General features: G+C 38.7%; 1 protein-coding gene across 2 annotated transcripts; it reads right to left on the reverse strand.

Annotated features, from left to right (window-relative positions):
- LOC122667334 (probable zinc metalloprotease EGY1, chloroplastic) lies at positions 1–26,332 on the reverse strand. 2 transcript variants are annotated; one of them, XM_043863594.1, is made up of 10 exons: positions 25,897–26,330; positions 24,938–25,402; positions 24,655–24,795; positions 16,051–16,152; positions 14,524–14,735; positions 11,173–11,223; positions 11,013–11,082; positions 2,344–2,412; positions 367–417; positions 1–257 (listed from the first exon to the last, which is right to left on the reverse strand). In XM_043863594.1, the coding sequence occupies exons 1-10, from the start codon at positions 26,218–26,220 to the stop codon at positions 99–101; spliced, it is 1,644 nt and encodes a 547-aa protein (XP_043719529.1). In that variant the 5' UTR covers positions 26,221–26,330; the 3' UTR covers positions 1–98. The 2 variants fall into 2 exon arrangements, with proteins under 2 accessions (XP_043719529.1, XP_043719538.1); XM_043863603.1 differs by lacking the exon at positions 14,524–14,735 and having other exon boundaries at positions 11,177–11,223; positions 25,897–26,332.
- Positions 26,333–27,115: the final 783 nt, after the last annotated feature.

Raw genomic sequence — 27,115 nt, forward strand, 5'->3', positions numbered from 1 at the left:
TCATCTCAATGATCAATTATTATGTAATAAAAGTTTAAAAAATGTAACATGAAATTGGTTATTCTAAGGATTTGTATACCTATGTGAACAATTATACATCAAAATGTGGTTACAAGACCTATACCCAGTTCCTCAGCAAGTTCATCCCACAAAGGAAGGAGAGTCAACACAACAAGAAGTATCGCAACAATCAAAGCTGTTCTCCTCCATGTTCCTACCTCAGACACGTCATTTAAGCATGGTTTCTCCAGGGTCCTCTGAATATTTGATTCAGAAAAATTAGGAGAAGATAAAAGTAAATAATGAAACTAGAATATGGTAGTACTAATGACTTTTTCTTCACCCCCAGGGTCATTATCTGCATACCTGGCATATCAGTACGTAAAGCCCCCATGGAAGTGATAAAGGTCCACCAAGCTGCCCAAAAATATAAAAATTAGATGCCCAGTGTATAGTATTCATGGAAGAAATCGAACCAAGAATAAAACCAACCCCCTTTTTTAAAGAAAACACTTGTTCCAGTCTAGGGCAAGGGCAAAAGTAAAAGCCATGCTTCCTATTTTCTACACATACATCACAGAAACCATAAAGTCTTGGGTTCGACCCCAGCTAGCGATGACAACTGGTTGGGTTCAGTATTTTAGCCCACCTGAGCCTGACTTGTGAAACTCTAACCTCAACCCATGACTGGAGAAATTCAGAGTACACAATGGGTTGTGCTTGGTCAGGAAAATGATGTAAAGTCAGAGAGGGAAAAAGAAGCAGGTAGAGTTATGGGCCACAAATGTTCAACCAATACAAACTTATCATCTTTATAGCATAACCAAAGCCCGACAACCTAATTAGGTCTCAGAAAAACCAACCTACTGCAAATAGGACCAAGCAGGTTAACCTACGGCATGACCATTGCCATCCTTAATCGCAGCTGTCCACAAGGAGGAATATGGATCAACATCATTCAGATGGTACAAAACTTTTTTAGACTTTCTCTATTTTGTCAGAGAATGATGGACATATTCTCCATAAACTCTCAAAAGCAATATGATTTATCTATCAATTTCTCACCAAAAGAGGTACGTGGACTGAATGGGAGCCTGCCAGCAGAGAATGTGGCTTCTACCAGATTACAGTCCTTCCAATTAAAGTAAAAAAAACATGTGTTTCTTAAAGCTTAATAAGGGTGACTAGTGACAACAGTATGACAAGATAATACTGTGTTTACCTACATTTTCTTGAAACATGTTCTGTTTTTTTTTTCAAAGCCAAAAACATTACATGCTGCAAGTAGTGAAATAAATAAACGGATGCCTAAAGCATTGTCACATTATAGAAAGCATTTTAAGACCTGATAAATTTTGTTTTAGAAGGAATTAAGCGGCACGATATTAGCTCATTTACAGTATAAATAAAATTTTATTTCTTCGTCATGAGTATCTAGGTCTAAAGGAAATTTCTTTGCATGTTTTGAATTAACAGAAAACCTAGGCTACCTATGGAAATATTCTGAAAATTTTAAAAGGTCGTTTTTGGGACTAGTTTATTATTGGGTTGGGGATCGCTGTCAGGCTGCATGGCCCCTGCACCAGCGCCGGGGCCAATGAGAGCATGCGTGGGAGGCATCAACAGGGGTAGGATTTTCACATTTCATGGGGGGTGGGGTGGGGAGGGGAGGGGATGGGGCCGCCATTTTTCCCCTCTTTGTTCTGGGCATAGGTTTTTCCCTTTATTATTATAGATTTTTAGAGCTCTTTCTGGTGAGCTCTATCAAGTAAAGAAGTATGCCTCAGACATAGTAGGGAACTTTAGTCCCCAATAAGAGAAGTCTGAAAATTTTAATTGGCAAAGTACTAACTGTTTACGAAACTAAAATGACATCACATGTCAAGAAAAGACATCGACTCTGATGATTCATGACATAAATTAAATACTATCCATTAAGTAATTTTCTTGTTTCTTTTGTTTTTCCAGTAAGCCAATCTATGGTTAATCTACACAACTGCACCACAACAGTCCCAAAAATCAACAGAAATCTTTCAACCACTTTTCTGAAGTTCCGTCTGGTAAGAGTAATCTTAGGAAAATGTATCCATCCAAAAAAAAAAAATAATCCTGGGCAGATGCAGAGATACAGTTTACTTTTGAAACCCAAAATTAAAGCATTCGCACCATGATAGTAAAAGCATCTTCAAAATCCACTCACTTACGTAAACAAATGAATCTGGCAATTTCTTCATTAAAAAAAAAAAGTAATAAACCAGAAACAAACTATACTGAACTTAAATGCTGCATGCTATCGAGTTCTATTGACAAAAGAACAATGCAGTTAAGGATAAAGATGTATACCACTCCCAGTCCAAGCAATGTGTAAGTTGTCAAACCAAAGCCGATCAGAGCATTCTTTCCAAAAGCACCCTGTTAAAACAATAACAAATAAGAACTGAAGGGCTAAATATCAAAATATGTCTGCCAACATATTCCCATTTCCCCCCAAAACCAACATGAAATCCTTCTGAAATATAATAATGATACAATATTTTGGCGACAATTTGGCATATGTTGTAACCTTTTGAGTCCACATAAAAAGGTTCACTATTTCGGTTCATATGACACATGTTGAAACATTTGGATCCACATAAAAAGATTCACTGTTTCAGTTCATATAACACATAAGAAACCCAGCAAACCAACGATATTCCCCCCCCCCCCACCAAAAAAAAGAGCTTTAAATGTTATAAAAGGTATTATATATTACAAAATTATGAAAAAGAGATAATAACCAAATATGCTTGATTTTGTATGAGTATTTACATTTGACATACAAAAGCCTTAAAATAGTAGATTTTGCAATTCCCCCCCCCCCCCTCTCAAATATGTATATTCTCCTGAAAATTTCAATGAGAATTATTTTGACATAAACTTTCACTGAAAACAGAGCATACTGTGGAAAGTACAAGGAAATATATATTTTGTGTGTGCGTGTGTACACTCAATGTGTTCCAATTATATTTAAATATAGTGACAGTTTTATACATTTAAAATACAAGATACATGTATAATATGGAATTTTTTTTTATTTCAGACTGGTTTTACATGACAAATATAAGTATTTGTCTGTAACACCAGATTCCAAGCATAAGAAGGAAAAAAATTTCCTCAAACCGCATGGGGTACTATTTGTGTAATTACCTATGGTATAGTGGTAATGTCATAAATTTCAGAGACGAACCACAGAAACTGGTCATTTTGGTTGGGTGTAGGAAAAAGATAAAACAAAAGAATAATAAAGGAGAACCAACAATGCCAGTCAAAGCAGTAAAGGCAAGAAAAATATAAGCAGATTAAGGTAAAGGACATTCAAATAAGAACACTCTCATACAGTCAGTTTTCAATAACATATACTATTGATGGACACTTGGAGTATTTAGGCAGAAATTACAATCTCCCCCTTTTGGGTGATGGCAACACATGGAGATGGTGGAAGTTAAAATAGCTCCCCCTTAACAAGTGCCACTAGTAAATAAATTTACAAGGCACAGCTACAAGTTGAAATACAAAGCTCACTAAATATGACAAGTAGTCAAACATTGTGTCAAGCAAATATTCCACATAAAGCATATAAGTGCAATACCATATCGTGAGCACATGAGTTATGTGATTGAATCAGAACTAGACAACCAGAAACTACAAACAGAACCGAGAGGAAGAAGATGGAAGAAAGCTGTGCAATAGAATGGATAGATCTATTGCCAAGCCCCACACTCGTATTTATATATCCTGAAAATAAAGACCTATTACAATCTATAATCAAAGTAGCCCTCTACTTAGCTAACCCTAAGTCTAATCACAATAGGAAAGGTAAATAGTAAAGATAAAGATAACCAAGCTAACTTAAACATGATACCATGCTACAAGGTCCATGGACCTCCGTGGACCCCCAAAGTCGACACACACTTTAACACTCCCCCTCAAGATGGAGTATATATATCTCCCATACCCAACTTGGAACAACCACTAAGGAATGGAAGCCGGAACAACACCTTTGTGAACAAATCACCAAGTTGATTGCCGGAGTTGTGATCAACTTCTGCATCGCCCTTTTTCTTACAAAGTGACAAACCACCTCAATATGCTTAGTTATCTCATGAAAAAACGGACTACTGGCAATATAAATTGCAGCTTTATTGTCACAATACATCTTCATAGGTTTAGTAACAAAGAATCCCAATTCATGCTAGTTGGGGTGTGTGATGGCAAAGACTTTGAGTATAAACATCAGTACAGAAGACTAGTTGGGAAGCTTATTTGACTGTTGTAGGTACAAAGGGTGGATTTCGCACCTTCTATAACGCCCCAGACTATGGTGTGGGTCTAGGGCATACAACAGTCAGATAAATAAATTTCCCAACTAGTCTTTTGTATTGATGTTTATACTCAAAGTCTTTGCCATCACACACACCCCAAGCTTTAGATTTGGATACATAGGGTTGTCAACAGGCTTATAGCCTACATAATAGTTTCAGATTAAAGATCCTGAACATCCTTCCTCTGAGATAAACTAAGACCCTTCAATTAGAAATGAGGTATGGATCGATTCTAGCAAGGAACAAGGAGTAACAGCTAAGAAGAGGAGGAGAAGAGAAGGAAGAAGAAGCGATGAGAGAAAATTATGGTGAGAGAGAATCAACACCTCTCTCACCTATATTGTTCATTAATTACTTCCTTGGAATTACATATACCTCCCTAGGGAGGTAAAAGGTAAAAAGTAACACAAGATAAAAATTACAACTTAGTATGACTTACAAAAAACCAATGACTTAAGTACCCCTATTACAAAAACTCTAACACTCCCCCTCAAGCTGGAGAATAAATGTCATACATTCCCAACTTGCGCAGAAGGGTACTGGACTGGTTAAGAATGAGACCTTTGGTGAAGATATCTGCCACTTGATCACCTGTCTTCACAAAGAGGGTACAAATGTAACCAGAATCCAACTTCTCTTTGATGAAGTGTCTATTAACCTCAATGTGCTTCGTTCTCATGTTGCACGAGATTATAAGCAATACTTATAGCAGCTTTGTTATCACAATAGAGCCGCATAGGTCCCTCAATGTCAAATCCCAACTCTTGAATCAACCGCCTCAGTTATATGAGTTCACATACTCCATGAGTCATGGCACTAAATTCTGCCTCTGCACTGGACCTAGCTACAACTGGTTGTTTTTTACTCCCCCATGTAACCAGATGGTATACCACATACAAAAGTATAGTAACCTAATGTAGATCGTCTGTCAGAAACTGAACCAGCCCAATCGACATCAATGTAGCCCTCCATCCTCAAATGGTTGTGCCTGGCATATAAAAGTCATTTTCTTAGAGAAGATTTCAAGTACTTGGTGATGCGATAAACAACATCAAAGTGCCCACTCTTGGGGGCATGCATAAACTGGCTCACCACTCCAACTGCATAAGTGATGTCTAGCTGAGTCAAAGAGAGACAGATCAGTTTCCCAACCAATTTCTGGTACTTTCCTGCATCTATAAGAGGAGAACCACAATCTTCACTAAGCTTGTGATTTTGACCACTTGGTCACAATGGAGCAACCTTTACCGTTGCACCAAGGCCCTTCTGGGGAGTTTGCTGGTTTACATCCCAACATCCCTGTTTCTTTCAATAAGTCCAGTACAAACTTTCTTTGGCAGATATTGATTCTCTCCTTTGATCTTGATACTTCAATTCCCAAGAAGTACTTTAATAGTCCAAGATATTTAATCTCAAATTGTTGAGCCAAGTATGATTTCAATCTACTTATCTCGGCTTTGTCATTCCTAGTCACTACAATGTCATCAACATAAACAAAAAAAGTTGTGACAATACCATTACCTCGTTGGATAAACAAAGTGTAGCCAGCCTGACTCTAGGAATACCTGTTCCTTAGAATGGCGTGTCTAAATCACTCAAACCAAGCCTTAGGAGACTGCTTGAGGCCATAAAGTGCCTTTTTAGGAGGCACACTTTCCCTTCAGCTAAGGGAAACTTAAAACCAGGTGGAGGCTCCATATACACTTCCTCTTCTAGGTCACCATAGAGAAAGGCATTCTTCACATCCAATTGATGCAATGGCCAATCTCTAATGGCTACCACTAATAAGAGGACTTTGATCGAGTTGTGCTTGGTCACAAGAGCAAATGTCTCTTGGTAATCAATGCCATAAATTTGACTGTACCCTTTGGCCATCAACCAAGCCTTATATCTTTCCACACTACCATCTGATCGGTATTTAATTGTATAGACCCACCTGCATCCAATTGTAACTCTCCCCTTGGGAAGATCAACTAGTGTCCAAGTACCACTCTTCTCAAGGGTCATCTTATTTCCTCAGACATAGCCTGCTTTCACTTTGGGTCAGTCATAGCCTCAGTGACATTCTTGGGAATGGAAGAAGAGGAAAGAGCAATAGAAAAAGCAATACTTGTAGGAGAAATAGCATCATAGGAAACAAACTTAGCTAGGGGATTGGTACAAGCTCTCTTTCCCTTTCGAATGGCAATGGGAAGATCTAACTTAGAGGGGAGAGAAGGGGTGTTACCTGATTGAGGAAGGTAGAGCTCAGGATGTGGATCCAAAGAGGACTCTTGGCAGGTCTTCTTCCTCTAACAACCTCTTTTGTACACATTTAACTCCTTTATGTTGTCAGAACCAACACCTGAATATTCATCAATGTCAACAACATCCACTTCTTTGTATTTCCTAATATCAAGCAGAAATGGGGAGATATGCAAAGGAGAAAGAAAAGGGATGACATCAGCAACTTGTTTACTCCCATTAGTCTCCCCCTGAAGAGGATGCTGATGAGGAGAAAAGAAAGGGATAGATACAAATAAGGTGACATCTTTGGAGAGGAGTTGCCTTCGGGAGGAAGGCTGGTAGCATTTATACCCTTTAGTACAGGATGAATAGCCAAAGAAAAGAAATTTGAGTGCTTTGGGGTCAACCTTTGTCCGAGCTGATTTATTGACATAGACATAGCAAACACACCCAAACCATTTAGGAGGAAGAGAGAAAGCGGGAGCCTGAGGCGATAGGGTTGCCAGAGGGGATTTGGAGCCAAGGAGCTGAGTTGTCATCCAGTTGATTAGGAAGGCAGCAAAAAAGAAGGGCATCAGACCAAAAGGTCTTAGGGACATTCATGCCAAATAGGGATTGGCCATTGTACCAGCTGGATGTGAAGAATGTCTTTCTCTATGGCGACTTAGTTTTCTCTATGGCGACTTAGAAGAGGAAGTATACATGCAAACTCCTCCTAGCTTTACCTTTTCGTCAGCCGAAGGGAAAGTGTGCCTCTTAAAAAAGGCACTTTATGGCCTCAAATAGTCTCCCAAGGCTTGGTTTGAGAGGTTCAGACATGCCATTTTGAAAAATGGGTACTCTCAGAGCCAAGCTGATCATACATTGTTTACTCAGCGAGGTAATGACACAATCACAACCCTCATTATCCATGTGGATGACATTGTGGTAACTAGGAATGATAAGGCTGAGATTATGAGACTAAATTCATATTTGATTCAACAATTTGAAATTAAAGATCTTGGACCTTTGAAGTAATTCTTGGGAATTGAGGTGTCAAGACTAATAAGGGAATAAACATTTGTCAAAGAAAGTATGTGCTGGACTTACTGAAAGAGACAGGAATGTTGGGTTTCAAGCCAGCAAACTCTCCTATTGATCAAAATCATAAACTAGGAGAAGACTGTGGATCTCCTCTTGTTGATGCAGGGAAATACCAGAGGCTTGTAGGGAAATTGATTTATCTCTCTTTGACTCGCCCAGATATCACCTATGCAGTTGGGATGGTGAGTCAGTTTATGCATGCTCCCAAGAGTGGGCATTTAGATGCCGTATACCGGATCCTTAAGTACTTGAAGTCCTGCCCAGGAAAAGGACTTCTATATGACAAGCACAACCATTTGAGAATTGAAGGCTATACTGATGTTGATTGGGCTGGTTCAGTTTTAGACAGAAGATCTACATCAGGTTATTGTACATTTATGGGTGGCAACTTAGTTACATGGAGGAGCAAAAAGCAACTTGTGGTAGCTAGATCTAGTGCAGAGGCAGAGTTTAGGGCAATGACCCATGGAGTTTGTAAACTCCTATGGTTGAAGAGGTTGGTTCAAGAGTGGGGGTTTGATACTGAAGCACCTATGAGACTTTATTGTGATAACAAAGCTGCCATAAGTATCATCCACAACCCTAAGCAACATGACAGGACAAAGCATATTGAGGTGGATGGGCACTTCATCAAAGAAAAGATTGACTCCGGCCACATATGCACTCCTTTTGTGAAAACTAGTGATCAGTTAACAGACATCTTCACCAAGGGCCTTATTTCTCATCAATTCAGTACTCTTCTGTGCAAGCTGGGAATGTATGACATTTACTCTCTAGCTTGAGGGGGAGTCTTAGAGTTCATAAGGGTATTTTAGGCACATGCCTGCTATATTGTAACTTGATGTAGTGTGTTCTTTTCCTTTTTACCTTTTACCTCACTTAGCTATCTCATATTATCATAGGGGGCAAGGATGTAATTTTCCTTTCTTAGTTAAGTGAGAAATATATGAAAGAGTTGTGAACATATTCATAACACACATTACCACCGAACTCTCTTCTTCTCTATTTCCTTGTCTCCTTCTTCTTCTCCTTCTTCTCTCTTCTTCTCCCATCTCCTTCCCTCTTCCTTACTTACATTCACTATCTATATTCCAATTGAGGATGGATAGGTGATTGGATGATTGCATACCACCCACCAAAAGAGGAAACACCACAAAGATATTTCAGATGAGACCTGACCAACCTGCTACGATGTTATAACAAACATCAAAGAATGATCAATGCTATTGACGATGATAGTATATTAGTATGGTTAAAACTAGACAGTCAATAGGGTTTAAAGAGAAATTATGACATGGAAAACATATGACTATATGAGTAAGATAAACTCTGTTGACTAGTCCTATTCAATTCCTTAATTAATGCCAATGAACCTAGCTTAATAGATTTGAAATTGGAAGATTCAGGATTTTAAGGTGAGACACAGAAGGAAATGATCCCCTGCATCTCAGACACTGCATCACAATATATATATAGGGTAATTTACACATACCACCCCTGAGGTTTGACGAAAGGATAATTTTACCCCCCAGTTTTGAAAAATTCTGCGTACCCCCCTGAAGTTTGCAAACAGTAACAAATAAGCCCATTCCGTCAGTTCATGACTAACAGTGTTAAAAATAATAGGTGAACTGACAAAATTACCCTTGCAAGAAAAGGAAAAAAAAAAAAACCTGCAACTCATCTTCCCCAAATCGATTGGGGAAGATGAGTTGCAGGTTTTATGCAGAATAAGTTTAAAAAGATCTTTATTTCATGGATAAATGAGTTAATCTTCATGAAATAAGTTGGGAAAAGCAGTGGATGAAGAATTTCCCTCTTCTTCCATCTTCCTTCCCCTTTCTTCCATCTTCCTTCCTCTGCAACTTTTCTAGTCACACAACCCTAATCGATCAATTAATGGCACCAAAATCCAAAAACGTTGAAGGTAAAACCTGGCCTCATCCTCTCTTTTTCTCTCCGTCCGCTCAATTTAGAAAATGTTTCTGAATTTTAAGTTTTTGAATTGATCCGTCCATGAATATTTCCTTACAAATGAATTGATCCGTCCATGAATATCTCCTCTGTTTCCTCTTCCATCTTCTTCTTCCCCATTAGCCTCTTCTTTCTTCCCAACAAACCCTAACCCCAATACCTAATCACTCTCTTACATCTCGCCTCTTTATTACCCTAATCTGGACTCTCTCAATAACCCTAATTCAACTAAATCTCCTCCTACTTCCACCGGATACCCAGAATTCGATATGGAGAAGAAATCAGTGAGGAAGAAAGAACTTACACGTCCATATCGGCCGGTTGGATCGGTTTCAACATAGCCAGAGTCTACCATAGCTCCACCAACACGTTCTGCAACTCGCGCTTTATAAAATTTCATTTCTTGGAATCGATCTCTTCGTCCAACAAGAGGCTGGATCTTTTGCATCTTCAACTTGGCAAATTCTACACCTGATCGCATCAAATTTCATAACAATAGTCTCAACCGATTTAATATCAACACTAGCTGCCAAGGATAACCTAACCTCCTGGCTGCTCCTTAATCTTTTGTAGGATGACTTGCCCTTCTGTCTCACCCCACTACTAGTGGCTTCAACATCGGTATTATGAACATTAGGGTGAGAAAGCTGCTGTGCAGGTTGCTTTAGGTTGTCACTGATCGCACAGAATCACCCTTGGTTTCACTTTCTTCTTGCCCATCATGGAATTTGGAGCTCTTCCTCGATGGCCCTGCATTACCATTGGCAGAATCTGAAAAGACAAACGGCATTGCAGGACGTGGTGTTCTATATGAAGGCATCATTGCAGATGGGGTTTGCACAGGGTTCGGGTAAACAAAAGGACCTGCTTGATTGATTTTTCTCCTCTTTCTCCCTCTCAAACATAGGTTAGATGATGGGTCGAGTTCATACCTGTCTTTCCTTCGTCTTCAGAAATCAATAATATCCAACGAAGAGAGAAGATTTTCAGGATACCTGCAACTCATCTTCCCCAATCGATTTGGGGAAGATGAGTTGCAGGTTTTTTTTTTTTTTTTCTTTTCTTGCAAGGGTAATTTTGTCAGTTCACCTCTTATATTTAACACTGTTAGTCATGAACTGACGGAATGGGCTTATTTGTTACTGTTTGCAAACCTCAGGGGGGGGTATGCAGAATTTTTCAAAACTGGGGGGTAAAATTATCCTTTCATCAAACCTCAGGGGTGGTATGTGTAAATTACCCATATATATATATAATTGGGATCAAGCCAAAAACTGCTATTCTGTGTTCATTTTACTCTCTGATTTCTATCCGCACTTCTACAATACTTCTCTACTTCAAACATTGGAAAGAAAGCAAAAAGGGAACCTGCACAGCTCTTCCACCATCGAGGCACCCAACAGGAAGCATATTAAAAGCTGACGTCGTTAAACCACACCTGCAAGTAAAAAACACATGACACAAATTTGACATGTAGCCCAATCAACAGGGATGAAGATAAGAAAAGAGAAAAAGAAGAATACACCACCAGCCTGCAATCACAAGAGGGTGGATCGAGACAGTGGCCGCATGCATGGCCCTGCACATATACATTGGAAAAAAATTAAACAAAATTTGGAAATAAACTTAAAGCAAACTAACTCTCCAAATAATTAAGCACAATAAACAAGAGAATCTTGAGGTATAAGAAAACTGAATGTCATTTCTCAAGCTGAACTTCCAAAAGGAAATTACAATCACTCAACAATAAATTTGGCTTGAAATTCTAACAATAAGAAAATCTTGATTACCGATCCATGAGACTGTAAAAATGATCTCCTAGTACTAGCAAAAAAGCCACATATATGATGCACATGCCAGCACAATGGGACCCATGTTATCAAGTATCAATACTATACGTCTATACTGACCAATAAGGTCAAGTCGTATTGAGATTAGCCATGTCGATACAATACATAACTGATACATAAAAAAAATTATGTACAGAACCAATACAGTCCAATATGGACCAATACACTCAATACGCAGGCTACCAAAACCCAAAAATCCCAGTTTTTTTTAAAAAAATACCTACCTTCTTCCTCATGCACTGGATACGCCCAAACCCCGCAGAGGCGGGAGCCTCATGCATTGGATACACCCTTTCTTTTACTTGGTTTTTCTTGCTTGTTTTTGCCAAGTATCACATCTAAACTGACAAACTGACCTAAATTTGTATCATCTTGAATGATTTGTGATGTATAATGTATAATTATGTTTGTTACTAAGTAATTACTATTAAAAGTTACATACTACTTCAGATTTGTTTAATATGTTACCACTTACCAGTAGAGTAGTAGAATGTTAATGTGTATATACTTAATGTATGCTACTTAATATTTAATAGTATATTTATACTTGCATATTGTTTGCTTGGTTGGACCTTTTGGGGTTACTTTAACCCAGTATCCTAATAAGCAAATAGATCTTTTTCCAAATCTTCTTGCTTAATTGCTTCTATTACTTATTAGTAGGTTTGATGTTGCACTTGCCAAAGAAAATTTGAACCACATAGATACCATGAAGACAGAGTGACGCAGATCAAATAAGGAAGAAGAGAAGGTTTATGCTCAAGTATACACACAGGAACAAAGGGCTTTAACCAAGTCAGGCTTGGGCCTAATCTGGTCTGGCTTGGTCTGGTTCAAATTGGTTTAAGCAGAGGTCGACTGGGGGCTGGACCAGCTTGCATGGAGACTAAGGCAACCATGGGCTCTTATTTCGTAGTTTATTTCCCTGTATTTCTCAGTTATAAAATAGTTTAGTAATTAAGTACTCTAGTCACTCTCTCCTAACAGCTTCTAGTTGCCTTCTATTTTGGTGAATTCTTCCTTAACTGTGAAGAGTAACTGAGGACTAAGGATGCTTCACTGTTATAAATAAAGAAGAGCCCCACACATTGGGGGTCGATTTTGTGAGTCATTACTACTTACGTATACAATATTCTGGTTGTGAGAGGCAATTGATTGCTGTGAGAGATAGTAGATCTGGTGGGACTCCAGGTAGGGGATTGGTGAGAGGCCCTTCTCTGAGGTTGCTGGGAAACCAACAAATCCTTCTATTCTTCTATGTACTTCTTCTCTTCTTTTCTTACATTATCAAAGATCAGTCACTGGTTTCAGATCCACAATTGGTAAGAGTTCCTTCAATGATTCTTGATAATGAACATATACTGTTGGGTGGTAATTATTGGTTTCCCTCAATCAATTCTACTGACGTCCTATTTCCAGTTTCTGTTTCACCTTATTCTCGAGTCAAATTTCTGATTCTGGTTATGCATAAAACTCGAGACCTTCCTTCTCAACGTCAACTACTGTTTCTCAAAGTGGCCTGCACATGCTGATCACTGGTTCCACAATTCTGGACTTATACTTCCACAATTACTGCTTGGATTCTTAATGCAAACTCGACCTCAAACCATGGAAGAACCAGTGGGAGATTGATTGCAGCAGGATCAATAAAATAGAGAGAACAAAATTGAATAACTGAATTTTTTTATCTCTTTTCTGATTACATATGAAAGAAGAACATAAAAAGGTATGGAAGGAGGATAGGGAACTCTCTCAGTCCAGGGTCTCTCACCCACGGCCTCTCACCGTTGCTGCATCCCACAGCCACTGCCTCTCACAGGTTCAAGTCATAGCTCTCTATTTTCTTCAATCTTCAACCGTCCCCTGTATTCAGCCTTGCTCCTTATTTATATAGAAGAATGGATTACAAAATAGAAAGTGTTTGCTAACAAGTATCTTACAACCAAAATACAAACTTCCTATAACTCTAGCTGCCATACGCCAAAATAGAAACTCCTAAAACAAAAATAGTAAAACAAACTGAAATTAGAAGCTACCTAAAGGAAATAAAATATACTTTCTAAAACTGAAAATAGAAACTAAACTATGGCAGCATTAGGATAGAATCTTTCTTCACTTGATGGGCCCACAAGATCTTCTAAAAAGCATCCCTACACAAGGTAAATATGGGTTGTGACACTGTTCACTTGAACAGTATTTTGATTTTGTTTTCCTCATATTTCGATCTATATCAATCGTACTCCCAATTTATCAGAACATTACTAAAGAGCTGGACGTTCTAAATTCTGGGATTAGTTTCTGTTACACCATAGTTTCTAATTCTTACTGAATACTTTCTATTTCTGTGACAGCCCCTAACTCCGGATCCAATCATTGTATTGGAACCATATTTTGAGGGTCTATTCCCCGGTTCCATAGTGTCCTTCAACCTGGATTACAGCCCCATCAGATTGCTCAGTTTTGAATTATTCAAATCTCTCTATCTGGTCTTTAGGACATGTCCTGGGATACTTACCTGTGGCTTGGATCTGAACCGACTTTTAGGTTAACCAGATTGCATTATAGAGACAACCTGATATTGGTTGGATATCAGCATTTATTGCTTATTTATGGTGCACAATGCTTAAAACACTTGCTTTGCATGTATCATAACTCATAAGCATATTCATGCATACCAAAGTGTATCTTAAGCATATCTAGAATATCTTCGTTACGTCTCTGAGATGTCTCTTAAAACCAGCTTTCTGATACGGTAGCCGATACCGATACTTGACACCTTGACCATTGAGGAGACATAAACTGGAGTTTACAACCATCTGCGTATCTTATGTATAGCAATCCCAACTTTTGACCATCTTAACAGAACAACAGTCCATGAGCTTGATAGGTTTTGCTTCCACTTGTCTCTCGATCAAAACACTAGATTGAAAATGAGCTGAAACTCGCTAAACCATTCAACAAACAGGATACAAAGGAAAGAGATGGCAGATCCCTTATTAGGAAATAATTTAAATAAAGGGGAGACATACGCATAACCAAGAGTGGCTCTGCTGATGAGTCCAAGAAGCAAGGAACCTTGGAATAGCATGCTAGGCACCTGTACCAGATCTCCTGCAGCACCTGGATTTGATGAGAGCAGCAGGCCAACACAGAACATTGGAAAAGAAAGTGCAGCACCAGCAAATGGACCGGCAAGTGAGATATCAACCTTTGTCCTTCGATCAGGAAGAATTGATTTGAACTAAACAGTAAATAGTGAAAAATTAGCATTACAATAGAAAAAAAATATATGGGCATGTCCTAAAAATTTGACAATCAATAGCATCCACATCAGTAGATGAAATAACAAGTAAGATTCTTTATCCAGGGATGGCCTCAGCATAGAACAGAAAAGGCGTAACAGTCTAGCGCTAAACAGTAAGCACTTATAATATTAGTTAAAGGAATGCAGTGACAGGTCAACCCTCTACATAAAACACATTAGAGCCATCATTGCAGAACTAATTCCTGTCTTTACTGCTGAATTTCTTCAAATACGAAGATCAGTGACTCTGGAACCATAAACAAAGTGTTTTATTTCCAACAAAAAGGAACACTTGACATTCAAATCCATCAACCTGTACTTGGGAATATACATGATGGACATATAGAAACTTGAAACCTCCCCATGTCAACCCAGATCCATTCTACCCTTTGACAGAGAATGGATCTGGGTTGACATGTCTTTTGCAGGGAAATCCTGTTATGATTCGGTGGGAAAATTAGCTTTCAGTGCTACCATCTCCCATATCTGATTTGAGCGCAACCCCAAAAGGTGGACCTCCAAATCTAGATCCTTTCAGAAGATTTGGAACTCCATTATTTTTTAAGTCAAATCCAAGATTTCTGGCTCTCCTGGGCGCTGTGTTGACTCCCCCAGAAATAGGCTTATTGTAAATTCCTGAGGCCTCTCCCCCTTTGTAAAGGCTGGGTTTTGCTTTTTGTATATTCACTCTTCTCTTCTTTGGTAATGAATTTTTTATTCACCCAAAAAAAAATCACAGCGAGAAGACCTTATGCGTCAGTTTATTTTTTTAAAAAAAAGACCTTATGTGTCAGAATTTAAACCAATCAAATGATCATAACCATTTAAACTCATTAGATTTTCAGGATAGTAAGAAAGCAATCATCAAAAAGATAAGCAGTGGAATGTTTTACAGTTCTTGTTACATTCATGAAATGATATAAATATAACATTTTAGTGGATCCCAACCCCTCGGTTTGCTGGTCACATGTGTAGCACAAATCATCCTGAGAGGCCTCCAGTACCCCTCTTCAGTAATAATACAGCATCACACCAACCGAAAAAAAAATCTATTGACATGTCATTCATCCTCATCCTAATGGTTAAACCTGAAAAACCAACTATAAAGAAAATTGTACCATTTAGGCAGAAATTTCACTTCTATAGATTATAGAATAATCAATACTACTCCAGTTTCTCCTTGATTAATTAATTGATATTACAGTAATAATCATTAATCATGTGCTTTAACATACAAAGTTAGTGAAAGCACCTGGGTGATTGCACCAAAGCTGCCAAGTGTAATGTTAGGAATGAAGTACGGGATACCCAGTTTTACTTTCTTAGGGAAAGCAGCTAGAAAATGTCCCACCTCCTGTATGTGAGAAAGAGAGGGGTGTGAGGAAGTAAAGATGTAAGAAAAACAGAAATGTACCTCTACATGGGCATGAGAAAGGATGAAAAATAAGAATAAATGAAATTCGGCCAGGAAAATGACACCAAACAGACTAAAACAACATTTGATGAAGAAATCCACAAGAAAAAATTTTAAAATTCTATACACTAAGGATACAATATTGATCTTCTAAATCATGCAATCAAAGTGTTTTCTAAACAAAGGAACCACACAATGCAGCTGGATTACCTAAATCCAAATAGGACACAAAATAAAGCATTTGCCTAGTGGTGCCTACACTCGGGGCAGCTGCTAAGAGACTAGCCTGGCAGCAGTATAAGGTAAAAGTCATAGCATAAAATCAAGGCGCTAAACTACTAAAGCTTCCTCCTCTCCTTTCTTGCAACTCACCAAAAACATAAATTCCAATTTCGCTATCTTGCCTTCAACTCCCCCCCCACCGGGTGCACGCACGCGCGCGATGTAGTTAAGTTAGATAGTTGATGAATAGTCATCTTGCCTTTCCATGGCAAGTCATTGACTGGCCAATAGGTAGGCATTGTTATTAGAAAAATAGAGATTCTCAGGCTAAAGAAATCAATAATATTCAGTATCTTATAACATTATAAACAGATAAATTTACAAAAAATGACAGAAATCCCATAATTAAACAGTTCTGAAATCATTTTTTAATCCCTTGAGACCCTTGGCATGTTCTCAACAAACCTATATAGAGAAAAGATAAATGATAATCAAAAAGCCAAATTGAATATTAATAATGAATACATAAGGGAAATAATATTTACCATCTCATGTTAAAATCATGTGGGAAATATCAATCCATAAAACAATGAGAAAGAATGTATACACAACATAAAGCATAAAATTAAGTATCTACAAAAAAAAAGGGGGCATACCCAGTGTACAAGGCTCCCTCCACTGCGGGGTCTGAGGAGGGTCATAATGTACGCAGCCTTACCCCTGCTTTCACAGAGAGGCTGTTTCCAGACTCGAACCCATGACCACTTGGTCACAATGGAGCAACCTTTACCGGTGCACCAAGGCCCACCCTCAAAATTAAGTATCTACATCACGTGAAAATCATACAAAGAATACTTGACCTCATAGGTCAACTGATAACATTTTACTAGTAAGTTATAGCCAGAACAAATGTCAACTATCTGAGTCAATTGGCATGCTTATGAAAAGGACTAGTCCAAGTTTTAACTACATAACTCCCTTCTTTTCTAAGAATTAATATTTGAAATTCTTCCCAAAAAATATTGACATTTCTCTTAAACCATTTTCCACACAAAAGTAACACTTCTATTTAGGAAGCAACTACTTCCAACCAGAACAACCTCTTCGACTACCTGCACAAGAATTACCCTATCAAGGTGGAAGATTGCACGCAGATCAGATTTTGGAAGGAATTATTCATCCCATTCACAATTTTCACAATATTGTATAGGGCCTCATAAACCAAGTTGATCCCATTCGGGACTGTCTGGAGCAGTAACAGACAATGTTCACTCGGGACGTTCAACTTGGAAGACACTCTACCAATTGGAAGGAAGATGCTCTCATTGGCCTCTTGGGTCAATGAGGCCATCTTGAAACTCTGGTCCATCTTCTACTCTCTTGTTGATCAAGGGCAGCTCTTATCCCGCAAAGGTGATTTTGGAGCCCCCAATCCCCACAAAAGGGGACCTTTTGTTTGAATAATGACATTGGATACGACTCTTATGGTTGACCACCTAATCTCAAGAAAGAAATTGATGAGAAACATGTCTTCTGTGTGCCACAACAAAGCAGAAAGTGTAGATCATTTGCTGTCTCATTAGAACTTTGCACACAAATTGTGAACTGGATTCTTCAGTTCTCATGATTGAACCCTGATCTCAAAAAATAAGTTGATGGCAAACATGTCTTTCATGTGCTGCAAAATGCATAAAATAGATCATCTTCCATTGTAGCGTAGAAAACAAATTGGGGACTGCTTTTGTTCATCAGCTTTGTACTCAGAATGCTCAAGTAGATTTACTGATACACTCAGATATCTGTTCTTTCTCATGAGTGTCTAAGGTAGTTTGCCGGTGCATGTGACAAGAAAGGAATACATCTTTCGAGATAAAATCATTATTTTTGGCAAGGTGCAACCTTAATAAGATCAGTTGTATCATTTCTCACACCAGAGACAAATAGCTGCAATGATTTTTGTACATGTGGGACTCCCTGACAAGTGGAGCCACTAGATCCACCATGAATATATCATTGCATATCTAGATAACTTTGAATAAATAAAATTAAAATCCCGGTTCCTGAAGCATTGACTACTGACTAGACATAGAGTGTGCCTAGGGAGTCTAGGTGTTAATCATGAGCTTCAACTAGTTCAAAGTGAACAAGGGAAGTAAGATGAGAGAACAGAAAGAAAAGGTTACGATAGAATGCTCGATTCTCTCCCCTCTATTTAATCACCCATGAAACATATGTAAGATTACATCAACAGCCCCATACTAACATAAGGATATCTAATAGGTAAAAGTACAAACTCATTTAACAAAGTTCCCATAATACTCTTACTCGATGAACTCTAACACTCCCCCTCAAGCTAGAGAATAAATGTCATACATGCCCAGCTTGCTCAAGAGGGTATTGAACTGGATAGAGTTAATCATTTTGGTGAAGATATAGGCAACCTGGTCATTGGTGCTCACAAAAAGAGTGCAAATGTAACCAGAGTAAATTTTGTCTTTGATTAAATGCCGATCAATCTCAATGTGCTTTGTACGGTCATGTTGAACAGGATTGTGAGCTAAACTTAAGGCAGCCTTGTTGTCACAGTACAGCTGCATGGATTCTTCAGTATCAAACTCAGTTTCTGAACCAATCTCTTCAACCATAAAAGTTCAAACTCCATGAGCTATGGTACAAAATTCTGCCTTTGCACTTGATCTAGCCACAACAGGCTATTTTTTGGCTTCTCCAATCTCTATATAACCAGGTTACCATCTAAAAATGTACAATATCCTGATGTAGACCTTTTGTCGGAAACAAATACTGCCCAATCAGCATCAGTGTAGTCTTCAATCCTCAAATGGTTATGCTTGGTGTACAACAGCCCTTTTCTTGGGTTGGATTTTGAATACCTAAGGATACGATATACAACATTCAAATGCCCACTATTGGGAGCATGCATAAACTGACTAACTACCCCAACAACATAAGATATCAGGGTGAGCCAAAGAAAAATAGAAAAACTTTCTCACTAACCTCTGATACTTCCCTGCATCAATTAGAGATGGTCCACAATCTTCACCTAACTTTAGAATTTGATCAATAGGTGTCTACTGGTTTACAGTCCAACAACCCAATCTCCTTCAACAAGTCTAACACTAACTTCCTCTGACAGATATTTATCCTCTTCTATGACCTTGCCACTTCAATTCCCAAGAAATATTTCAAGGGTCCAAGGTCCTTAATCTCAAATTGTTGAAATAAGTAAGAATTAAGTCTTTTTTATCTCCTCCCGATAATTTCCAGTCACCACAATGTCATTTACATAGACAATTAGATCTGTGATGGTACCATTACCTCGTTGGGTAAACAGAGCATGGTCAGTCTGACTCTGGGTGTATCCCTCTTCAAAATAGCTTGTCTATACCTCTCAAACCAAGCCTTCGGGGACTATTTGCGGCCATATAGAGCTTTCGTAAGAAGATACACTTTCCCTTCAGCTAAGGAAAATGCATAGACACTTCCTCCTCCAAGTCACCATGGAGGAATGCATTATTCACATCCAATTGATACAATGGTCAGCCACTATTGGCTGCCAATGATAAGAGAACTCATATCGAATTGTGCTTAGCCATAGTAGCAAATGTCTGTTGATAGTCAATTACGTACACCTGACTACATCCTTTGGCCACCAATTTGGCCTAATACCTCTCAATAGCGCCATTTGATCGGTACTTGATTAAGCAGACCCGTCTACATACAACCAGAGTTCTCTCCTTTAGAAGATCAACAATTTTCCAAGTTTAGTTCTTCTCAAGGGCCATCATTTCCTCACTTATAACTTCCTTCCACTTTAGGTCAAACATGGCCTTAGTGACATTCTTGGGAATAGGAGTTGAGGAAAGAGCAACAGAGAAAGCAAAACCTGTAGGAGAGATTGGATCATAGGAAATAAACTTGGCTATGGGATTAGTGCGATCTCTCGCTCTTTTTTGAATAGCAATAGGAAGGTCTAACTCAGAAGGAGGAAGGAAAAGAGGAAGGGAGAAAGTATTAACTAACTCAAAAAGGTGGGGCTTAGAATGAGGATCCAAAGAGGATTCCTGGCAAGTTTTCCTTTCCCTTCTTTTATATACAGGTAGCTCTTTCTCCTTGTCAACCTTCTCAATGCTAGGTTCCCTTTTAGTACTAGCTCCCCTGAATGATCCAATACATCAACAACATCCACATCCTTGTGTTTCCCCACATCAATAAGAAAGGGAGGAATAGGCAAGGGTTGAAAGGGATGGACAACAGCAGCAGCCTCTTCACTTCCACTACTCTCCCCTTAAAGAGGTTGCAGATGAGGAGCAAAGAAAAACACAGATTCAAAGAAGGTGACATCTTGGAATGAAGCCGCCTATTAGAGGATGGATGATAGCACTAATAACACAACCTTTCATAGAAGAGGCATAACCAAGGAAAATACATTTAAGAGACTTAGGATCAAGTTTAGCTCGAGCAGACTTATTAACATGAACATAACTCACACACCCAAATACTTTGGGTAGAAGAGAGAAGGCAAAAACACAAGGGGGGGACAGGATTTCTAAAGGAGAATTGAAACCAATGATACTAGAAGGCACACAATTCATCAAGAAGACAACAATAAGAAGAGAATCAAACCAAAAAGTCTTAGGGACATGCATACCAAATAATGGGCTCCTAGTGATTTCCAATAAAAGGGGATTTTTTTCGCTCAGCTACCCCCATTCTGTTGAGGTGTGTTAACACGAGCAAGATTATGGACAATGTCCTTATCAATAAAAAGTTTCGGAGCCCACCATATATATACTCTCCCCCTCTATCAAAGCGAACAATTTTGAGTCTAGTATCAAATTGAGTATAAATTAACTAGTCAAAATTTTTAAAAGCATCATAAACATCGCTTTGGTGTTTCAACAAAAAAAATCCATTTGGTGCGGGAGCAGTTGTCAACAAATGAAACAAAATAGCGATGACCAAATAAAGAAGTGGTGGGAGAAGGTCTCCAAGCATTAGAATGCACAATATGAAAGGGAGTAGTAGACCGATTACCATGGTAAGGATAAGAAGAACAACAATGTTTAGCAAACAAACATGTTTCACATTGAAATGTATGGGAATTTGAAATAGAAGAAAACAAGTGAGGCAATTGTTTTTCCATAACACCAAATGAGGGATATCCTAAATGTTGATGCCAAAGCATCACAAAATCAGTTGTGTTATTGTCACTACGCCCACAAACATATGATTGAGCTTTTACCAAAAAAGATGGCCTTAGTTCAATAAGATAGAACCCTTTCTCCTCACGTCAACTGCCAATAACCCTCTTCATCACCAAATCCCAAAAAAGACAAGGAGAAGGAAGAAGGTGACACAACAATTAAAAGATTTGGTTAAATGACTCATAAAGAGGAAGCTAGTAGCAAAGTTTGGAACATGGAGAACGGAGTCAAGAGATATATAAGAGGTAACCTGCACACTACCCTTACCACAGATAAAGGAAAGAGAACCATCAGCAATTCTAACGAAATCCCTATTGGAGCAAACAAAATATGAGTCATACCACTGAGACATACCAGTCATGAGATCAGTAGCTCCAGAATCAATGATCTAAGAAGAGGAAGAGGCTGAGGTAGAAGCTTGCAAGGCTAAGGCCGAAGAATTTGACACGATCGTTGTAGAAGAGGAGCCACCCAACTGTGACATAACCTGTCAAAAAGCTGCAAGATCTTCCCTTGTAAGGGAACAACTATCTGCCTATAGTCTAGGGAGATTTCCTATGGACTCGATTTCAATCATCACAGCATTTGCTCTAGCTCCCCCTCTCTTGCCACCTCGTATACCAACAAAAGGAGGTCTAGAGGGATGTCCATGAAGGTCCCCGCAAGTTTCCCACAATGGTCAAATCTTAGTCTATCTCTGTCATCTCCACGGATTAAACCTTGACCTCTTCCTCCACCACGTCAACTCCTCTGTAAACTAGAGAGTAGAGGCAAGAGTAGATCTCTCAAGGAATGGTGCAGTTTCCATGACCACTCTTTTGGTTTCTTCATGTTGCAAATAGCTGCACACTTCGTCCAATGATGGAAGTGGCGATTTGCCCAAGATTTGTTTACACCCAGATTAGTTCATATTCCAGACCTTGGTCTCATCCTCAGGATTGGACAATTGGAGGTCCCTATAGTGGTCATACTCCTCCCATAGACCAACAACAGTGTTATAGTACTCAAAGATAGTCTTGTCCCCCTGTTTCAATGTTATAATATTTTGGAGAAGTTGATGGATCTTAGCTGAGTCACCCACTCTGTCAAAAGTCTTAGAGATACTATCCCAAATTCCTTGGTTGTCTCCTACAAAAACTTCCTACCAATCTCAGATTTATTAGAAAAAATCAACTAGGTCATAACAGTGGAGTTCTCCGTCTTCCATTTCTACTATGCCGGATCACTTGAATAGGGGGGCCTTGATATTATCAGTGATGTAACCTAACTTCCCACACCTTCGTAGGGATAGCTTCACAAAGTAAGCCCAATCTAGATAGTTGGTGTTGTCCAACTTAACAATGGTTGTTTGGGTGTTTGGATTTTCAAGAGCAATCAAACTGGGGTTAGCACTACTCGAACCACCAGCCGGGGCTTCCATTAGTCCAATGACCACCGACATTGCATGAAAACACACTCGGGAAGCTGGTTTGATGTCCAAGCTGGATGGGGAGTACACACTCTACCCAGACACTCCCCAATACTTACATAACAATTCCAGAAAGCAAACAGATCACAAAACTTGAAAAAAAAAACATCCACAAATGTACAGTTCAGGGTGTGGCTTCATCCTATCACACATTCACACCTCACAACCCCAAATAGTATATCTCACCAACAAATAGCACTGGATTATCTTGAGCTCAACATTCAATATGAAAGAACAACTAAAGAAACAGAATCTGGTGGTACTGTAGGGTGACAGAAAAATGAGTTGCAAAACCTTGGGACTCACCTCCTTTGCAACCGAGGTCTTGGGGGCTTGAAAGAGGACCCTTGGGCGACTACAATGAGCTGGGTCCCAACTTCAACTAATCCCTAATGAGCGAGAAAGGGAGCTGGAACAACAAGGATGGCAGTACCTCTGTTTTCTGTTCTTGCTCATGAATCTATCTTCACAACCTCAAAACTTCATCAATGTCTTCTAGTTGATCGGTGAACAGCTTGAACACTTCTTACATGGTGCAACCTCTGTTGGAGCCCTCTACTCTTCTAAGGTTCCAAAGACGAGAGGCACAATGGAGAGGAAAGCTGCTGGTTGACTCTCAAACCAGCTCTGATACCAAGTTCAAAAGAGAAGAGAAAGAAGAGGAGGTTACAGTAGAATGCTTGGGGAGAGAATTAATTTCTCTCCCCTATATTTACTCACTTATGAAACATATGTAAGATTACATCAATGCCCTTATATCTATACACCATACTACATAAGGATACCTTGGGAGGTAAAAGTACAAACTCATTTAACAAAGTTCCCATAATACTCTTACTCTATAAACTCAAACACAACTATGTTATTATGATAGTAATCTAAAAGTGTACATTGACTAGGGCAAAACAAGAAGAAAAGGAAATGAGAAAATAGCACCATCTCTTCAGGTATTGCCATATGAGTAACTTGTCCAACAAATCTATCAGTACAACAATGTTAGCATCTATAGGGAAAAACAAGATATTCAGTCAAAGAGCCTTCTTTTCCCCCACAGGAAACAAGTTAAAGAACCAATAGTGTAGCTAAAAACAAGATATCCAGCCTATTGATCTGCATATAAGCAAACTGACAAATTTGCATGCAAAATAAATTGATAAAGCTCAAGTTTCACAGCTGTTGAGCATATTTATCTACTAGACTATCCCATCTCCAATGTCAAAAAGGTTAGTGACACATTCAATCCTCAAATTAGTTAAAGAGAAATCCAAATCAATTCAGACTTAAGAAAAGCAACATTTATAGATTGAAGGTTTGGAATGGTTGCAATATTTCTTTCGTCTATTGCCTTTGGTAAGAGAAGCTAAAGCATAATACTTTTTGCATGGAGTGCAGACTGTGAACCAAGATAGATTAAATTCTTTATGTTTTCATTTATAATCGAAGCACAAATATGCACCTATCCAAAAAAAAAAAAAAAAGCACAAATACGCAATTAAAAACCAATATGGAGTAAGAAGTCAGTATTACATGAAATAGCTGAACTCCCAAAACACCATATGCCAGTGGCAAAGCAGAGTCCACAAATGGGAGCAGCAGCTGCATATCAGGTGGCTCAGTAGCATTTGGATCTGTGAAGTATTTCATGACCTCTGGTGGAAGCCTATTTATCTGATCAACAAAATAAAACAAAACCTAAAAAATTATCAAGAAATCTAATTGCAATGTTTTTTTGGTAATATCCAAGTTATAAGAAGATGGAGGAACAAAACAACTGGAAGCCATGACCAAGTGCCATTTAATATTAGCAAACCTGAGATGCAATTCCTAATTCCACGCAGGAGCCAGTGGTAAGAACAAATAGCAGTAGTGCAATCACGTATTGCCAAAGTGTAGTGGGTCCTGGTTCTGAAACCTCTTTCCGCAGCAAACCAAAGCTTACTCGAGGCCCACCACGTGGATCTGGTCCCTCCGAATTGGGTTCCTCCACCATAAACAGATTGTACTTGTCACCAGTGACTTCAGCCAACTGACGCTGGAGTTTTGTAAAAACTGCTTCCCTCTTACCTCTTAAATTTCCAAGAAAAAGTATGCCCTCACCAAGGTCTCCAAATGGTTCTTCCCTGGTCACCCAGAAAGTAGAGTAACCAAAAAGCTTTTTCTTAATCAACTTCACATCAGTAGGATCAACCTTCTCAGGTCCAAGGAGTTCCATCAGTTTGAAAGAATCGATCTGGAAGTTATCATACGCTGGTCCCATAGGAGCCACATTTGGTGACTGAAAAGGAGAATGTACAAATAATGCGTCACTGGAAGTTGCAATTAGATTAATCAGCACCATATTTATTGCTTCGAATTAAGTCCAAAGGCAGTGCCTTAATACAGATTCTGGTGGCCATAGGTTCAGCTTAACGTATTTCATTTTTCTTTATCCATCTTTCTTTCTCTTGTGTCCATATTAAATTCGTAGACTGTAGAATATAGATACAACAAAGACTCCAATGCTCTTTGAGGTTGAAGGTCGGAGAAGTTTCCATTTAGAATTATTCTAAAAAATGCAAGAATTACTACCAAGAGAATTTGAAGTAGAATTTACATGTAGAATTCAGAACTAGAGAAATTATGGAGATTTTATGAGACATTTGACGAATCCATTTTTCCAGCTCATTACATGCAAACCAACCTTTATTTAAAGGTAAATCTAATCAAAAGATAACAACCAACGCCAAAATTGAATTTGGATAAAAACACAAAGAGGAGCAACTCCTATACCCTGGAAGAAATCGATGCAGGCGTCTGCTCCGACTTGAATTCATCAGCGTTTCTCGCCTCCGCCTCTTCGGTAGACGTCGTCGTCAAGTTGGAACCTTTAGACGTATTATCCTCTTCCTCATTCCCATTTATACTAAAACAAGTGAACCTATCAAAACGCCTTCCCAAAATTTCCCTCTTCGATCTCTCTGTACACAAGAAGCAGATGTTCTTCAAGCTCTTATGCTCCAATTGTCGAATTCTCCCACTGAAAGCTCCCCTTGTATGACATACACGGAATCTGAAGTTCAAAGTAGTGAGGGAACAGCTCGTGAGGGTTCCCATCGTTCGGACAAACCCAAGATGTCTCTCAAAATGAGGATTCAAAGACGCTTCATTCGCTATTTTGAGAGTGAATTTAGAGTGAAACGGGTAGAATAGGATTGAATCTGAGCATGAAACTAAAGCAAAAAAGGGAGAGAGAAAGATTTATCCACAAAATATTATGGGAATTTGGATAAAATCTTAGTTCGAAACTTAGAAATGCAGAGAAATTGCTGAGGTTTTTGTTGACGGCAGATGGTAAGAGGGTGAAAGTTCGTCGACCGTTTTTCTCGTTCGGCTGTGGCAGGGCTCTAGTGATTGGGGATAGGGTTGTCAAAGAGTAGGTTTGGTTCGACTATTGGTCGGTTTTTTCACGGTATCGGTTCAGATCAAAACCGGACTGACAAAATGTTAGGTATACACACCGGATCGAAACTAATATCTATCACCATCCGGCACGGCGGCACTCCGGACTTGATTTTTCAATGGGAAATAGAATGCCACCTGGTCGCACAGGTCGGCATGTCTGGCGTGATCAGATGGCCTTGGGTGAGATTTCTACCTTTTCATAGGGGGTAGTATGAAACTTTTGCATGCTTTTATGTCTAGGCATAGAAACCACTTGTCCAGGAAGCATTCTTTTCTCATGAAAAAAATATAACAAAATGTTGAATGGTATCGGTTTTTTGTTATTTCAATCTAAATGATCAGTTTTGGTCTATTTTATCGATTGATTTTTTATCGGATTGATTTGATTTTTAAATAGGTAAGATTTTTCTATTTTCTTTTTTTAATATATGTTTTGAAGGTGATATTTATTTGATAGATGCATTTCATTATTGTTTTAATGAATTTTTAAGTTGATCAAGGAGTGACCAAGGCAATTCGCTATCAAGTCGAATCTAATATTTGAGGT

Source organism: Telopea speciosissima, chromosome 1 (genome assembly GCF_018873765.1).
Source record: "Telopea speciosissima isolate NSW1024214 ecotype Mountain lineage chromosome 1, Tspe_v1, whole genome shotgun sequence".
NCBI lineage: Eukaryota > Viridiplantae > Streptophyta > Magnoliopsida > Proteales > Proteaceae > Telopea > Telopea speciosissima.